Source organism: Muntiacus reevesi, chromosome 3, assembly GCF_963930625.1.
Source record: "Muntiacus reevesi chromosome 3, mMunRee1.1, whole genome shotgun sequence".
Classification (NCBI taxonomy): domain Eukaryota; kingdom Metazoa; phylum Chordata; class Mammalia; order Artiodactyla; family Cervidae; genus Muntiacus; species Muntiacus reevesi.
Genome location: NC_089251.1, coordinates 264,699,527 through 264,718,667, shown reverse-complemented (window position 1 = coordinate 264,718,667; position 19,141 = coordinate 264,699,527). Strand labels below are relative to the sequence as shown.

The window sequence follows — 19,141 nt, the reverse complement described above, 5'->3', positions numbered from 1 at the left end:
ATTACAAGCATCTTAATAGAAAATTGAGGATCACAATCTTAAATAGCTTTTAGTTAGGAAGAATACTGTCAGATATAAGTCTTATTGGTGCATAATTAAAAATAACAAATGTAAATTATATAAATTATAAAATGCAGACTTTGACTAAAAATTGTTACCAATTCCTAAAGAAGAGGGGGGAGCCAGGAAACAAATACATATCAAGACCTCATAGTACTAAAACTTTAGTAAATTATTCTACTATATAAATAGAATATAATTATCTTTTTATCTGAAAACCTAAATGTGAGTAATGCAAAACAGCAGGGATGATTTTAAGCATATAATTGCCCAATCACAGCATCTCCCTTCTCTATCATTTTTACCATTATGATCATCCTACTACTGGATCTAACATTTATTTAGGTTTTTATCATAAATTTTGAAACTCCCCCCCTCAAGAAAACTCCTTTAAGAATGGCATCAAGGAATTAATAGATCATAATGCATAGACGTTATGACCTACCAATTCCTCTTAAGGAGGTACACCTACATGTACTAAGTGGAAGATGCCTTTTATAAAAATAAACCCACCTACCTGAATAAATTTATAACTACAGAAAAAAAGGATAAGAGGATATATGCCAATCCATTAAAAAGTTACCACATCTCAGAAGAGGAAACATTATCACTCTTTTCTTTATAAAGGTCTGCGCTATTGTAACAAATGAAACGAAGAATTTTTCAACTTGTGTTCCCCAGTGAACAGCACTTTGCCATGCAGTCAGTTTCAAAAGCCCACATCTCCCCACTGAGATGGCTGAAAGCTGCTCACCGTGTTTGTGGTTATCACCCTGAGGGAAAAGCATGCATATCATTTGGCGAGCACGGGACAGATTCTGAGCAGGTAATCTCACTAAAGAAGAACTTCCTCACCTAAAACACCCTTGGCACTTCTGACACAGAGCAACCTCAAAAAGAGAGATCGCTGTTATCCTATTTACAAAAGTATGAGAGGATATAAAGAGGGGTTACTGCCCTAGCCAGATAGCAAGAAGTACCTATTATTTGTCCATCACAGGAAACCTACCTTTAAGTAAAAAAGTCAGCCTATTAATTACCAACTTAATATTCAAATTAAGCTTGCAATTATCTTCAATAATCTCCTTTGTCTGAAAGTAATACTATCCTTAGAGTTCATTACCATTAATATCATTACTCCAGGCACTGGTTTTAATACACAGAATATTCTTTACTAAGTTGATGAAAAAGCCTATGTAACATCTCTGATATAGTCATTAGTAAATAACAGTAAGTACTCTTATTATCTCTATTTTGAAACAAGATGAGGAAAGAAAGGTTATATAATTTGCTTATGTAGGCAAAACTATTTTAAGTGATGGAGCTGGGATTTAAATCTAGTTAGTCTGGTTCCAGAATCCATATTCTAAACCACTATACTCACGAACTACAAAACCCAGAAGAAAAATCAGAAGGTGCATTTGATATAGAAGAAATTCCAATGAATGCATGACACTTAAATAAACACAAATGTACCTTTCAGAAGCTGTTAGTAGAAGAGTCTCAAGGGTATCAAAATCACAAGTCTTCTTTCCATGCACTGAAAAAAATGACTTACATCCTTCTGGTGGCGGTTCATCAGCTGCTATCTGTCATTTAAGATACAAGACATTTTTAAAAATAATTTCTAACCAAAGACAAGATAAAAAATGAATATTCTAAATAGGTAATAAAATGATAATAAAACATCAGTGAAAACAAAGGCAACATCTACTGAACATTTATTATGTGACAGGAATAAGAGTTTTATACTTCACTACTTTCCTTATTATACTAGTTCACCTAGCTCCTCCCAATATCACTCCATGAAGTAGGTGTTATTATTATTCTGAAAACAGAACTTTAAAATTCTTAGAAGATATCAAAAGCTATCCAGGGAATACAATATGTACCTTGCAGAAAACTAAGCTTACAAATGTCAGTTGGAGGTGTCAAAGTGTAACAATGTAGTCTTAAGTATAATATGCAGATTAATGCAAAGCCCTTCCCTGAAACAGGAAGACTGACACTGCATCTAAAAAACCAACAGAACTAAAAAAAGAGTATAGATGGAAAGGCAAAATCACCCCGGGAGCACAGTAAGATACTTAAAAGAAAAGTTGAATGAGTTATGGGGTATGTTCAGAGTAAAATGTACTAACACCCAGGCACACCACCATAAGTCCACCCCCACCTTTGATGAGAGGCACAGCGAGATGCACGAGTGTAAAGAAACGGGAAAAAGAAAGGACACGATGACAAGCACTGCTATATGCACTCATGTCACTTATGTAATATATTCATACTGAATGCTCTTTTCTATGGCTGGAATACAAATAATTAAGAAAAGAGGGGGAGAAATGGAAAGCTTGCTGTGAAAAATTAACATTAAATCTTTTCGTTACATTCTTTGTCTTTTTTAAAGTTATGACAAAACTTCCAAACTTCTATTTGTAAAAAGAAAGAATAGCACCATAAACTCCCATGTACCCATGATGAGTATTTCAGTTAATTATCAATTTATGGCCAAATCTTATTTTCTCCACTGTCCTAACACACTTCATTGGATCATTTTGATATGCACTCCAAATAACATCTCATTCATGTTTCAGTATCTCTCATTAAAACACAAAAATTATTTATTTAGTTTTTTTTGGCCACACCATGTGGCTTGCAGAATCTCAGTTCACTTAACAGAGATTAAACCTGGGTCATGGCAGTGAAAGTCCAAAGACCTAACCTCTAGACCATCAAGGAACTCCCAAAACACAGAGTTTTGTTGTTTTTTTTTTAAACCATACCACCATTATCACTTTTAACAAGTAATACAGGGTTTCTCTGGTGGTCCAGTGGTTAGGAATCTGCCTTGCAATGCAAGGGACACCAGTTCAATCCCTGGTCTAGGACAATCCCACATGCCACAGAGCAACTAAGCCCAGGCATCAGAGCTACTCATGCAGTGCTCTAGAGCCCGTGAGCCGCAACTGCTTTAGCCCACGCACCCTAGAGGCCGTGCTCCACAAAAGAGGCCACTGCAGTGAGAAGCCCTTGCACTGCAACTAACAGCAGCCCCTGCTCACCACAACTAGAGAAAGCCCGCATGCAGCAAGGAAGACCCACCACAGCCAAAAACTAAAAACAAGTAAACAAAATCTCAAGCTTTAAAATAAACAACCAAAAAAAAAAGTCATACAGTTCTGTTTTGATGGCCATTGGCAGCAGTTTTTCAGTCTTCTCAAGTGCCCTCATTAGAGCAAAAATAACAACAGAAACCAATGGACCACATCTATGACAAAACCAAGGGGAAGGAACTCTCCATGAGAGAAAATGCAGAAAGACCTGCAGTTATCAGAGGTCATGGAAGCAGAGGGAAACTGTGAGATTCTAATGATTCTGAGAATAAGAAAACCCTGAAACAGCCAACAGGTTTTCGCAAGTATGATGGATCAACTGGTTTTGTTCAGCCTAATATTAGGTAAGCACATGGCAGTCTGACCTCTGTGAACATGGAACTCACAAGCTAGGACTCCCTTCCAGGGAAGAGCCCCATGCAAAGGAGAAACTTTTGAGGGCAGAATAATACTTGAGTAGGACAGAAATAAGAGACAATAAAAGAAAAAGTCCAAATAAAAGCTGAAGAAGGGAACAGAGTCAGGAAATTTCAAAAAGCAAGCTACCTTTTTTTAAAGTCACCATATTTTAACATAACATAAAATCAACAGGATAGGGAACCAGGGAGGTTAAAGAAAACAAATTTCACATCAAATTGAGCAGAGAAAGTCTGTGTCAAATGCCATAAAAAGTTACTGTAAAAAAAGAGAAGGGGGAAGAACAGTAACACTCTTAGTCTTACAAGAAAAATTTCTGCAATGATAACTATATACTGGGAGTTCCATGGGAGTCCAGTGGTTAGGACTCAACACTTTCACTGCCAGGGCCCAGATACAATCCCTGATTGGGGAACAAATATCCCCTGTAAGCCACCTGGTGTGGCCAAAAAAAAAATGTATAGGGCAAACTGTGTAAGTTACTCAACAGAAAAGAAAGGGATGGAGGGAGAACCTATAAACTAAGAGACCACAATCCCCCCCAAAATTAATAAATTTGTAAAACAACTGAGAAAACTAAACTCTATTGTATGGAGAGGCACTTGGGCAATCTTGGACAATGAAATGATTTTTTTAAAAGAAAACAGCAAATGATTCCAAAAGAAGAAAGTGACTCCTTTTGAAGGGCAAAAGTCAGCTATGGTGGGGACACAGTACATGAAGGGTTTCCATGGTGCCAAGCTAAGTTCAATTTCTTGACCTGGGTAAAAATCACAAGTGTTCACTTCATCATAATGCATCACACTATACATTTCTTGTGAGTTGCTATCTATACCAGTTTCATTTCAAAATTTAAAAATGGTTTTAAAATTAGCATTTCTTTTATATCAAACATACAATCAGGGTACAAACAGCTTTGATTCTCTTGCTGTCTATTTTTTTTACAAGTTTGTTCAACTCAAAATCCAGTAAGATCCACACATCACTTTAAGGTGACACATTTTTTTTTTGTTTGTTTAAAATCATTTTAATATTTAAGGCAAAGTTTCTTTCATTACTTTCATGTGCATGTTGTGTGTATTAATATATAGATTGCGTCATTTTGTGGCATTTAAACTTTCTTGCCCTATCATTTACTTGGTATTATTTAAATAAATTTTTCAACAAATTACTTAAAAACTCTTTTCTTATAAATAGGCATTCAAATCAGCAGAAAAGAAAACAAAGCAAACCTTAAAAGAAGTCCAAACAGTTACCTCTATTCAAAAAGCAAGAAAAGTATATTGGTAAGTGTTCGTTTTTAAAATATTTTGTTTTTATCAAACTTCTACATGCACATTGTTTAGAAAAGCAAGCAGTTCTACAAAGCCTGTTAAAAACCACTGACCCTGCAAACTTTTGCAGCTAGTGGTCTCAGAGTTGTGGCATGCGGGCTCCCGAGAGGGCAGGCTCTAATAGTTGCGGCATGTGGGCTCTCTAGTTGTCGCCCATGGACTTCGTTCCTCTATGGCATGTGGGATCTCAGTTCCCTAAGGTGACACATTTTTAAGTTTCTCTTGAAGTTCCTCCTTCCCTCTTCTCTTTTCCTTTTAATGTATTTGTTGACAAAATCAGATCATTTTGCCATAAAGTCTCTCATATTCTAGCTTTTCCTGACTATAGCCCTGTAATATCTCTTCACATTTCCTATCTGGAGTTCTCCTGTGATCTACAGACTATGATGATCCTCGGGGTTAAATGGTTTAGCAAAACTGCATCTCTGTTCAGCTGTGCTATATAAATGAAGTCTGTGGTTTCAGGGTTTTTGCGTAGGCTTTTTTCCTTAAATGACAATAAGTGCAAATTCAGTTCAGTTCAGTTCAATCTCTGTCGTGTCTGACTCTTTGCGACCCCATGAACCACAGCATGCCAGGCCTCCCTGTCCATCACCAACTCCCGGAGTCCACCCAAACCCATGTCCATCAAGTCAGTGATGCCATCCAACCATCTCAGCCTCTGTCGTCCCCTTTTCCTCCTGCCCTCAATCTTTCCCAGCATCAGAGTCTTTTCCAATGAGTCAGCTCTTCACATCAGGTGGCCAAAGTACAGGAGTTTCAGCTTCAACACCAGTCCTTCCAATGAACACCCAGGGCTGATCTCCTTTAGGATGGACTGGTTGGATCTCCTTGCAGTCCAAGGGACTCTCAAGAGTCTTCTCCAACACCACAGTTCAAAAGCATCAATTCTTTGGCGCTCAGCTTTCTTTATAGTCCAACTCTCACATCCATACATGACCACTGGAAAAACCATAGCCTTGACTAGACGGACTTTTTTTATAATATGTTGTTTGAAGATTTAACATCATCAGTTTTGCTTATTATTTACAAACAAATCACAAATCTTAGAACATTTCAGGTAGAAAAGGTACAGTGCTGTAACACAATGACAGGACAACTGCAATATATCCAATTATGTTATACAACCCCTAAAAAAATACTGTCACATGGAAGCACTGAACTCACCTGCTGGAAGGCTTGTATTGTAGCTGAGTATGAGCGAAGAGACAGACAAAATTTCAACAAATTCTGCTGTAGTGGTGACAGAAACTGAAATGCAGCTTCCAATATTGCATGATAATAGGAATAATCAGTACCTGTCAGGAAGAATATTAACCAAAATAATTTTATATGACTACAGGTATCCAAATAAGGTAGCTCACAAAGTATAAAGCTATGTTACAAAAGCATATGATTGCAAAATGTTACCACTATACTCTCTTGAAAAGTGAAAGTTAGTTGCTCAATCCTGTCTGACTCTTTGCAACCCCATGGACTGCAGTCCTTGAGGTTCCTCTGTCCATGGGATTCTCCAGGCAAGAATACTGGAGTGGGTAATCATTCTCTTCTCCAGGGAATCTTTCCGACCCAGGGATCAAACTCGGGTCTACTACATTGCAGGAGAACTCTTTAACCTCCTGAGCCACCAGGGAAGCAAGGCATACTGTCTTGAGCTGTTATCAAATGCTTAGAATTACTTAGAGTATACTGTGCAACTGATTCTTCCTCTCTTCAATCCTTTTTTCACTATTCCCTCTCCCTGGACTGAGATTTTCCCACTTACCTGGATGACTAACTCCCACCTTCTTCCTCAGGAAGAATTCCGTTTATGAGAGCACCTATTCCACGGAGGCATTCCCAGTCCCTGCTCCCACACCTCAATCAACCATGTTCGTCTCTTCTTTGCTCCCATATTTCTTTGGTTACTCTTTCACTTAGCATATTCTTCACTCATTTACTTAATCACTAACTACCCCCCCAATAGTCTTTGAGCCCCTGCACACAGACACTATGATGTGTCTTTGTGTCCCCTGGCACATGTTATCTACTCAAATAACCCAACAAGACTGAGCAATGTAATGAGGAAGTACAAGATATTAAACAATGCTAATGAAACTATGGTTTGGGGTGAAGCATTAAAACAAACAATTGAAACAAATTATCTGGGGGAAAAATACATGTAGCAGTATAAAAAAATCCCCAGGATATATTAAATGAAAATCACAAGGTACAAAACAACATATTTAGTACACTACTTTTTCTTACTGTGAAAAAGAATGAGAAATAAGAATACATACTTATGTATTGGATTGGCCAAAAAGGTTATTCAGGTTTTTCTGTAAAATAGTATGGAAAAACTTGAACGAATTTTTGGTTGACTCAATAGATGTAAAAAAAAAAAAAGAAGAAAAACAAAAAAAATACTGAAGGCTAAACAAATTAATTTTAAATGGTTATAAAAAGCCAAGAGAAACAGAAGGAACAAGATTTTTCTGTGTATAGCCTTTCATATAGCTTTGGTTTTCCTTCTAAAATTTTACTTTATAATGAAGTATAGTTGATTAACAATATTATGATAGTTTCAGGAATGTGAAGCTTTGACTTTTAAACTACTATTATCTATTTTTGAAAAATTTAAGAAAAAATTTTGAAAATATTTAACATTTTAAAAAGCAAAATGTAAACGGTTCTGTATGACATTAGCACCTTCAAAGTAGAAAAAGAGATCAGAAAGAAATGTCTTAAAACGTTTTGTGAAGTCACTCAGTTGTGTCCAACTCTTTGCGACCCCATGGACTGTAGCCTACCAGGCTCCTCCATCCATGGGATTTTCCAAGCAAGACTACTGGAGTGGATTGCCATTTCCTTCTCCAGGAGATCTTCCCAACCCAGGGATTGAACCCAGGTCTTCCGCATTGTAGGCAGACACTTTACCATCTAAGCCACAAGGGAATGTTGCCAGAATGTTTAAAGTGACTATCTTTGGGCAGTAGGACTATGAATAATATTTCAAATAAAGTGTTTAATATACTTCTATGGTCACTTCCAAGAATTCATACTCTCCTAACTTCAACCAAAAACACACTAGCATTTATACTGAAGAAACTTCATTTTAAATGTCAGTTCAAATTTCACTATAAAACCCACTTTGATAAATTTATGAAACTGTAAACTAAAACAATTTTTTTTGGTTACTTGAACAATTCTAGTTGACTCTAAACTATTTAACTAAAGCTTACAGATGCTTGTTCAAACTTTTACATATTTAAACTGCAAAAAAAGATTTAGACTTCACTTTTTAAATATGCTAATTTTTTAAATCATAAAGTTAAAAATCAATTCAAACATTAACAGCAGTCACATATTTATAATTTTTACACATTTTCACTTCAACAAGGACTTATGCCTGTCAATGCAATATTCAAGGTTTTAACTACTCATGTATCAGCATCTTTGACTATTAATGTCCATATTCTATATAGTTTACATTGAATTAGAAAATGTTTGTGAAAGTTCATAAAAAACTAAACAAGTGATACAGTTTACATTAATCTGACACCTTGACACTCTAGTTGTGAGTGGTTGGCATGCATAATGGAAAACATTTTGGATGGCACTCAATGAGAAGAAACTTAACAGATAACAGATCAGTTGAGTAATTCATAACAAAAGAAAGCAAATCAAATCTGATGGTTATTATGTAGATGCTAAATGATTCTAAACGAATTTGACTTCTGCAAAATATCCACATAGCACTTTCAATAAAAGAACACAAAATAACAAAAAACAAGGGGGTGAAAAATCGAAGGCAATTCTTATTGCCAAAGTTGTAAACTTTTTCAAAAATAATTACTAGTTTGTGTTGACTCTGCTGGCTGCCATGACAATTCTACTCACTAAAGATAAAAATGTTTTTCATTAATTGCCATGCCACCATACTCTGAAAGAGACCAGATCTCTAATATATTCCCCGACACCAAAGTCAAAGAAGCATCTGCTTCTATTTTACCGTGATGATCTGATGATCCGATATTTTGACTGGCTTCTACAAAATCCCAAAATTTCTCTTGACTGTCTTCTGCTAAAAACTCACTGAGAGAAAAGGGAGAAATATCAGAAATAAAACAACTTAATAAAAATCTTCCAATATAAGTTATATTACTAAGGAGAGTAAAAATAAGCTTTTAACTTTCCAAATGTCCAAAGCTTGGCTTTTATTTGATAATATATATTATATATGAATATATGTAATATATTTCAATAAAATATTTTCTAACTTTAGGTAACTCTTACTAGCTTATTAGCTATTAATAATTAGCTTCATAGTTCATTCACTTAACAGCTTCATAGGTATTCCTTAAGAATCCTAGAATAATAGAAATGTTGTAACAACTGGGAAGTCCCAATATAAAGAAAGGTTATGAAATCTCATTTGTGAAAATGCTGTCAGTAGTGGAAGCAGAATTAGGAATTTATAATTCTAATACTAGTTCTGCTCACTCATTTTCTGAAAGACTTACAAGGAACAAAAAAATATGTTTCGCCTAAGCTTCTCCTGAGGAAAACGTAACTCCTAGAAACATTTCTAGGAGACTAAAGGCAGCATGCTGTAATCTTTTTAAATCCATAAATCCAAACTTTAAAGACCATCAAATTTTAAAGTTAGCCCTGATTTAATAAAATCAGGTCTTAGAACTTAATGCCATCTTAATTTTTTCCTTGACTTCACTGTACCGACCTAAAATAAAATAATGGCTATTCTACTTCTCTTCATTCAAGAGCCTTTAAAATCCCAAGAAAACACAGGTACTCATTGAATGATTCGTGTAAATCGGTTATCTTCTCCTCCAAGCCATACCAATGTAGTGGTGGTCTTTCCCTGTCTTAGAGCAAACTACAGATCTGGATCTCAGCTTACCTAGCCAAAGGAAGACTTTCCCATTACTTGTCAACACTGGGATGTACAACTGTCACTCTACTCCACAGCTAGACACAGAAATATGGGAAAAATAAGAAACATTTCCTGGTAATGCACAGCTTCTCTAAAAATAGGTTTCTGAAAATATCCATTATAATAATGTATTATTTAGTGCCTCCTTGAGTGTGGCATTTATCTAGGCTTTCGAGTAACTGACACAGACATCACACCAATCTTATAATAGCTTACAATGTAAGAAAACAGGTATTAAGACAGATTATGATGTATAAATAAATGCTAAATTCATGAATTAAAGCAGCATTCACAAGATAAGTGAGCAGAAGGGGGAGAAGTAATACACTCATTAGTTGTGAGAACAAGGGTTCACTTAAGCTAAGACCCTCCTACAAAGGCCATATGCACATAAACATATACTTTTCAAATAATTACAGGAAAACATAAACGTCCATTCTTTCTCACCCCAATGCATAAGTAAGTCTTACAATGTCTAAGTGTCCAACTGTCTTAAGAAAATTAATTACCAGATCCACTGAACTAAGCCATGGAAGATAAGAACAGTACAAGATACTATTAAAAAGAACGCTGCCATTTGCTTACAGTATGCTTTAATTTGTTTGCTTTTTGCTCTAAATTGTTTTTTAGCTTCTGATTTCTATTCCACTGAGTAAAAAATCAAGTTTTACAGAAGACATTCTATGGTGTCTGGGATTTGCTTTACAACGTCTTAGTGGGAGAAGGTAGGAAGGTGGTGATAGTGATGGTTATTGGACTGGAGTTGACAATCGCTAAAACTGGGTGAGAGGTAGAGAGAGAGCACATCACATATAACATTTTCTCCACTTATAAATATATTAACTTTCCTAAGGGCATAGAGGTAGCAAAAGAAAAATCTGGAATTTACATTCCTGTCTTAATCACTCAAATCTACCAAGCTGTATTCTCAGGCCATTATAATATTTATGTATTCAATAAATGATTGCTCCAGCTTTAATAACAGAGCTTTACTTATACAATGTTTCTGTTAGTAACTATAGCTGCTCAAAACATATTCAGGGCTCTACTTCAATTAAATACTGACGGACAATCAGAAAGCTACAAACCCTTCATCAGCATCAGGTCCAGTCTAAAAATACACACAGGAATATTTTCAGTCCCTAAGGGCCAGAAGCAAGGAAAGCAAAATGTCTGTGTTAACTGCATGCCTCTGTGTATGGAGAAACATCTGACCCTTCATGGACGTGCTGTGACCCACCATCAGTGTCTGCCGTGGATGCAGGAGGGAAGGATGGTGGCCTCAGCCAGCTCTAGAGGTGAATATGGAGTGGTTTCAAACAAGCACAGCATGTTTTGTCTACCCATCCCATTACCCTAGCAAATTATCTGTAAATAGCCACAAAGGAAAACTAAAAATAGAGAACCCAAATGGCAAATGGCCAGGATATCATGAAAAGGGGCTATGTTTGTTATGGGTAAACTGGGGTGAAGGAAACAGTTTATAATACTCACTTCACTGAGATCAAAGAACTGAAAAGAATTGATCAATTAAGGCTGACAATTTGAGCAAACTTTCTAAAAAGTCCGTAAGTATATGCCATAAGACTCTTCTAAGAAAATATACAAACACCAGTAAGTTTGTTAGTATAAGTGAGAGTAATGGGATGTTACCCAGTTATGAATATTAAGCAGAATATCTTAAAACATCTATTACAGATAGCTACACAAACTTATTTGTAACGTAGTAGTAAATCTCAATGACTTAGACTGACACCAGACAAATCATCCAAAATAAGATGAGCAGAAAGGAAGAAAAAACATCCAGTTAGTTATAAGAGTCCTAGCCCAGGCAGTCGTGGACCTCACATGCCTTCACACTTCACTGCTACAAACACCCAAGATCTAACAAGGAGCTCGGCCCATTTATCTAACTAGTTATTGTAACATCACTAGGACATATAAGCAGCAGGGTCTGGTGGGGCGGGCAGGGGGGTTGTTAGGGCCTGGGGTTTGTTTCTGTGGCCCTTTAATTGCTGAGGAGAGGGAGGCATGGAGAAGTGACGGGAGAAAGTCTGTTCGGCAGAGAGTTGGAAGGCTCCTCAGCAAGCCAAGGCCAGCTCCTGCGTGTCCCATGTTCCTACCAGCCTCTCCTCAATACAAAGGAGGCTCTTCCGTAGGAGGTACACCATCAACACAACAAACACTTTGTTCACATCTTTCTAGGAATTAAGGAAAGATGTGAGAATATAAAATGCTAAGTTGAAGGTCACAAAGATAGACCACAAAGTTAACTGATGAACAGTTCAAATTTCCAGTTCTATCAAATTCTGAAAATACTAAATGTTTATCATTCACCTACCTAAATATATGCTTTAGAAAGATTCACTGTAGGTCCTAGCTATATGTTATTTGAGATACAATAAAAATAAGCTTCCCTCTATAAACAAAAAAACTAACTAAAAGACAGGTATCTGATTATACTTATGTAACAAACATTTACTAAAACGTATATTTGGTTTATAAAATCTTCCAAGAAATCATTGACTATATTTTACTTTATCAATTTTAAGACATTTTCTTTTTTTTTTTTTTCTTCAAGTTTGGGCAATCTTCGTTACTGAGAAATTGAGATGCATGTTTTTTTTTTTTCCCCTAAAAACATACACATGGTTTCTACAATCTGTCTACTAACTCTTTCTTGCGGTTCACTGAAGTGTTGTCAAGTTTCCTTCAGCTTTCATTTTCTTCCATACTCCCCAGACCAGAGACTCCCTTCTAGGTTGAGAGGTAACGGTGGGAAACTTGGTGCGATTTACTGCATATTCACTACACTCCAAATCCCTTCAAAGTCTAGGCCTTTGAAACTCATTTTCTGCACCAAGACCCCAGGAACATAGCAGAAGTAGAAATGGCTGCATGGGGCATAAGGCAAACAGGCAAGAACCAGTCTTCCAGAGTTTCTTGAAGTCCCAGATGGTACGAGGTAGATGGGGTAGGAGACTAGGGTTCAGTATGTTTCAGGAAATGCTGCCCATTTTAAGACATATCATTGTTTTATAAAATGCTAAGAGTGAAAGATGCTACCAATAACAACTTGATTAACTGCATTCTGATTTTGGAAAAGCTAACATCAGACAAGACGTGGCCACTTTCTCAGCGCCCCCCTGCACTCTTTTATCTGAGGTCTGTCTCCTTCCAAGTTCTCAGGAGGGCTATGTCCTCCACCCGCACTTCAACAAGCTCTCTTCTCTTTCTTGTATTAAACACCCCTTAGCATCTTTTTCAAATAAACAGAAATTTTCCTTTAAGTACAACACTCTCTTCCTTTATTAGCATATTTACACTCTTCCTGGAAGACACCATAGTAACTTAACCAATTCAGTATATCTGTCTAAAGAAGTCCCTAAGGATCTCTATCATAGTGCAGTCCTAGCCTGCTGACAGAATCTGTGTTCTCTCAGCCTGGGAATGGTACACAGCACAGTGCACGCTGAATGGGGCTCTCACTAAATGCATAATGAGAATCCCACTCCCTAAAAGCTCCCAAATGTCACTGGCAGAGCCTACATTTTCATTTAAACATGTGAAAGGAAAAAACATGTCTTCTTACCTGGCTTCTAATAACAATGGAGTGGAAAACCATTTTGTTGTAAGAGAGGTCGTAATGGCTTTTGAATCTGCCTTAACTGAGGAAAACAGCCATAGTCCAGTAAGCATAGTCAGAAGGCCCATTTTACGGCAAGCTCCTAGAAAGGGAAAAAAAAGCTTTTTCTACAAGGCAATGTTTAAACCTGAATCTTTATACTTAGAGACACAAAATAACATGACTGTGACAGAAATAAAAATGTTTCCAAAATATAACACCACATACTATCTATAGATAGTCACTAGATGTTAGTTGATTACTGACACGCAACTAAAGGTGTGTGGTTCATTACACTCTTTTCTACAAAGGCTGCACTTCATCTCCTGGGTGCCTATACCATGCAGAGGTCAGCCTCTCATCTCGTAGGCTTCACGGGCTGTGGACCAAGGGCTCAAGGACATGCAGGCTTCAGCAGTTGCAGCATGGGGGTTCAGTGATTGTGGTTCCCGGGCTCTAGGGCACAGACTCAACAGTTGGGGTGAGCCAGCTAAGTTGCTCCGTGGCAGGTGGGATCCTCCAGACCAGGGATCAAACCCATGTCTCCTGCATTGGCAAGTGAATTCTTCACCACTGAGCCACCGGGGAAGCCCAAAAAGTTGCTCCTCCACCCTTACCCTTAGTCTCCCACTCTCTAAAATAAGAATAACAGTATCTGCCACAGGGAGAATGAGAAGGCAATATGAAATCACTTTGTAACAAAAGTCACTTTGTAGCGAAAGTACTTTGTAATATGCCAAGTACTGCCAAGTACTACACAAAAACTAACTACTAAAAGAGTTAGAAGTTCAGGCACTGTTGGTTTCTTGGGAAACAAAAAATTTAATATGAACGTCGCATTTATAAACGTGTAGTGGTTCAGTCGATAAGTTGTGTCTATCTCTTGCGACCTCATGGAGTCCGCCAGGCTCTCTATCCATGGTATTTCCCAGGCAAGAATATTGAAGTGAGTTGCCATTTCCTTCTCCAGAGAGTCTTCCTGACCCAGGGATCGAATCCCTATCTTCTGCATTGCAGGTGGATTCTTTACCCTCAGCCACCAGGGAAGCCCCATTTATAAACAGATATATTTTTTAAAAATCAACATTAATAAAGACTAGGACTAACCAAACCAGACCTCTGACAAGGAAACCTGCTAGCAGGTAAGTCCTGGCTTGGTAGGGTGTGGGGTGTGGGGTTGGGGGGGGTGGGGCTGGCGGGGAGAGGAAACTGGAAATGAGGTAGGCTCCTCTCCCAAAGTAGCAAAAATTACTGACATTTCCTGCAGAGGGGCAAGCAAGGACCCAAACTGTTGCATACAATTTCAGACCACTCAAGAACCCACCCCTGGAGGTTCATGGACTGCAGCCTCAGAAACCTGCTCCTCCTGGTAGAACAAACAAACTGTTCATAGTAACAGTCAGAGACCTATGATCAATTCCTGAGTTTGCTAGTTACCAGCAGTTTAACCCCAAGCATGTTACCTAATAACTCCTGCGCCCTTACCCTTAGTCTCCGACTCTCTAAAATAAGAATAACAGTATCTGCCACAGGGAGAATGAGAAAGCAACATGAAATCATTTGGTAGCGAAAGTCACTTTGTAATGTGCCAAGTACTACACAAAAACTAACTGCTCTAGCAAAATATGTCATAAGGAAGAGAAGCTAGAAACTATTTTCTAAACTATAGAATAACAGCTCATCACAATTACAAGGCCCCAAAAACATTCCTTGGAAATGTATCCTCTGTGGCTGGGGCGGGGGCCGGTGGGGGCGGGGGGGGGGGGGGGGAGCACTTTGCTGTACTAACAAAACATTGTAAATCAACTACAGTGCATGCCTGCTCAATTGTTTCCAACTTTATGACCCCTATGGACTGTAGCCTGCCAGGCTCCTCTGTCCATGGAATTTTCCAGGCAAGAATACTGAAGCAGGTTGCCATTTCCTCCTCAAGGGGATCGTCCCAACCCAGGGACTGAACCTGTGTCTCCTGCATTGGCAAACAGATTCTTTACCACTGCGCCAACAAAAATTTTTAAAAATCCTACCCCCAAATCATCAAGTTCCTAAACCAGAGGCAGTGCACATGAACTATGTTCAAGCAGTAAAAATGCTACAGCTGTGTTCACAATTTTTTCTGCAGGGACCTAGACGTGTTACCCCCAACAGTGATGATTCCAGATGAGAAAATGCATGCCACTGAACAGTACTCCCAGATCGACTGCATGTAGAGTGAGGAGGAGGCTCCTCCCCACTCCACCCGAGCAGACACCCACATTTACTGAGCAATTACTAGTGGCACTCTGGACAGCGCCACTGCTCTTGGCTCTGCAAACAGCAAACAGCAAACAGGCTCTGCAAACAGCACGTCCCCAGCCTATCCACACAAGGCCTGCTCCACTCCGTTGGCCTCAGTAAACAGCAGTGCCTGGCAAACAGCAGACAGTCCATAAATATGCTGCATGATGGGTGAAACACTATCACTTCCACCTTAAAAATAAGAAAATGGGAATTCAGAGAGGCTAAGTAACTACCTAATAAATAGCAATACTTGGAACCTACACCTGCCTGTTTTAAAAAGTTCTATAATACCATGCTCTCTGCTCTGGCTTTAAAAAGGGGTTCTTAATGTCCAGACCTAGATTGGGCATACAGCTTTATTATGAGGCCCAAGGCAAGTTCAAGGATTTCTAGGGGCAGAGTCTTTGGGTCCCAAATGGCCAAGAGAGGTATAGTTTCACCTTGAAACCAAGGAACCAAGGGTGCGATCAAGCACCAGCCTGAGAGATCCATACTGGGGCTGACTCTGGGGACAGAATGTGAGCTCCTCAAGAGCAGGGAGTTTTCTTTGTCACAGTCACAGGCCTAGCATAATGCATGGAACATAGGAGGCCCTCAACTTAAACAAACACAGAATTTGTTCATTAACAGATGAATGAAAAGAACTGGGAGAAAAAGGGATGTGGCACCAGCCTAGGACTTAAGAAGGGTGAAAATGAAAACTATGCATCATGACTCACCCAGAGATCCCCTAGACCTGTTTTAAAGACGCAGAGAGAGTTCTTGGGGTGCAGCAGAGCATCATTAGAGATGGGAAAGGGAGGAAAGCCATACATTAATGAAGAGCTTTCCCACACCCAAACCCCACATCCTTGATACCACAGGTTAACACCAGAGGAAAAGACTGTTCACAGAAGTCAAAATAAGAACCTTTCTGAGTGGTCCTTTGTTTGAGGATACCTTCATTTGCCAAGATCCCATATCACTCTGACCCTAGTAGTCTTTCAAGGTTGCTTATTAAGAGGAATAGTCTGCAAACTAACTGTTGGCAGAATCTTCACTGTGGCACTGCATGATTATAGGCACCACGCTTATGGCATGATGCATAAATTTAAAAGTCTTTAGTAAGTTCCAGGCCCAAATGATTCATCTATAACATCTAGCATGTGGCCTGGTTTCTTCAGTACAAATTAAAGACACTATCTCTTGCTCATTTATTTAAAATATTCATCAAAGTTATATTATGGCAAGTGTTTATCACTTTTGAAAAACAGAAAAGGCATAAAGTTCTAAGTCATCACCAACTTTTTCCATTTTTAAACTGAAGAAGATAGCTAATGGAACTCAAAAAAACACTTGAAGGGTTCTGGTTAATAGATGAGTTTCAACATATATGGCAATAGCGAGGAAAAATATTATAAAGTACCCTTCTTGAGAAATAAATTTACTTCTGAAATAATTAAATTAATATACATTTATACCTAGAAGTTTCTCCATAGTTCAATCTAGTCCTCTCAAGTTAAACACACACTGTGAAGGAGTTATACTACTGTACAAAGCAATGTTTATTTCCCTTATTAAAAATGAGTTTCAAAAAAAAAAATGAGTTTCAGCTAAGTTAATCAAAAGCAAGTCAAAACGAAAGGCTATAATCAACCCAAATTTTATGTTGCTATCACATAGCTATTTAAAACGTCTTCAAATATCACACTAACACTGGCTGGCCAAGTGCATAACGAATGTTTTCAAAATAGTTAGTGTAGCACACTGTAAGGCATAAGACCCCAAGACTTCAAATAAACAAACTATGCTAGTTTTCAAATCTGGCAAAAAATGCAAAACAATCTAGAGATTCTGGTCAAGGAACACTGAAGAGCTCACGCCCATAACTCATTGGCGATGTATGCCTATCTTATTCTTCTGGCAGGTCCCACACTAAAAGTGAAACCGGATCATCCAATTTCCAGTCAACAGATCCTTCAAACAAACGAAAACGGTAAACAAAATTCATCACCCGAATTCATTTTAGAGAAAACAGAAATCTATAGAAAGATCCATTTTTTTCCCCACCGCAGTCCTGCAAACCGCTGGCTCTCAGTCTCCCCGGGGTCAAGCTTGGTCTGAATTCGTGTTCGGACACGTCCCCCACCTCCGTCTGCACTTGGGCACACGGGTTTCAAAGCTCTTCAATGAAGGCGCAAAGCCGATGAAGAGAGTCCGCGGCCACCCTCGCAGAAACCGGATTTGCCCAGGAAACACTGAAAGACTTCTAGAGGGACTCGAAAAGAGAGGAAGGGCTGAGACACAGGAGGGGAAACTGAGTCAGGAAAGAATCGGAAGATCAAGGTGACCGAGACACAGGGTGGCCTCGCTCCCCAGACCCTCTCTCCGCCGGCGAGACCTCCCTACTCCAACCCCAGGGGTACCTGTCACTGGTCTTGCAGCTGCAGCACACGCGCCACTCTCATCCCCTTTCCAGCCCATGCCCGGGCCGCGCTCTGTCCGCGACGGCACCTGCGACAACGCCGGGGCGGGGCAGGACAGTGGCGCAGGCGGCAGCAGCTGCGCCAGTGAGCGGCCGACACGCGCCTTTCCCGCGGCTCTGCTCAGAAGCCGGCCTCGCAAAGGAGAGACCAGCTCCCGACCGCCCTTTACTTCCGCTTCCTACTGGCTAGCGCCGGAGGACTTCCGGCTACAGAGTCGCGGCCAGGGCCGCCCAGAGCGCCACGCTACTGCCATCTTACTTCCGAAGAGGTTCCGCCTCGCTCCTTGCTTCCGGAGGTTCAGTTTGGTTGGGGAGGCGCTGTTCTTTGAGGTTTTGTGGACATGTAAGGGGACAACTGAGACACAAAAGCTCTACCACATGAAGAGACTGGATAGAATCCACTTCCTTAAACTTGTCCATTAAAAGCACTGTTGCACCGTAAAGGACCAAACGACTTAATGTTTCTGAGTTGCTTAGACTTTATCTCAAACTATCTTGGATGGCCTCCGTTCCAGGGAGCAGAGAAAAGAATTTTTTTTTTTTTTTTTAAATTCATGAGACGTTTTTGCTTGTTTTGTATCTGCAGTGGCAGCTTAATCTGCAAGGCTTACTTTGTCTTTTGAATTACTTTTTGGCAAATATAAATTACTATGTAAAATTCTTTTAGAATTTATGACACTGGGCAAGTCATTTTAGCCACCCAGAAATGAGTAAGTGTTCGGGGGATATATTTTAACAAATAAAGTGAGCTAAAAACCAAACATATTTTTGTAAGTACCTAAATAAAAAGTGTAAAATATTAACTTACTTATGGTTATATGGCACAACAGTCCTTCCCTTGAGAGTGGCAGAACAAGTACTAAAAACACTTGCCTTGATCTGATAGTTATATGTCTGTACTGTGCCTAAGAACTTCTG

The 19,141-nt window shown here is 38.9% G+C and overlaps 1 protein-coding gene across 1 annotated transcript in view; it reads right to left on the bottom strand.

The window, feature by feature from the left end:
- UGGT1 (UDP-glucose glycoprotein glucosyltransferase 1) overlaps positions 1 to 18,386 on the bottom strand; it is a 110,252-nt gene extending 91,866 nt beyond the window's left edge. Inside the window, exons 1-5 of the mRNA XM_065931991.1 lie at positions 18,165 to 18,386; positions 13,447 to 13,582; positions 8,913 to 8,995; positions 6,089 to 6,219; positions 1,537 to 1,649 (exon numbers count right to left, since the gene is read on the bottom strand). Of these exons, the coding sequence (XP_065788063.1) occupies positions 1,537 to 1,649; positions 6,089 to 6,219; positions 8,913 to 8,995; positions 13,447 to 13,582; positions 18,165 to 18,222 (521 nt within the window). The 5' untranslated portion in view covers positions 18,223 to 18,386. The remainder of the gene's footprint in view (positions 1 to 1,536; positions 1,650 to 6,088; positions 6,220 to 8,912; positions 8,996 to 13,446; positions 13,583 to 18,164) is intronic.
- Between the last annotated feature and the right edge of the window lie 755 nt (positions 18,387 to 19,141).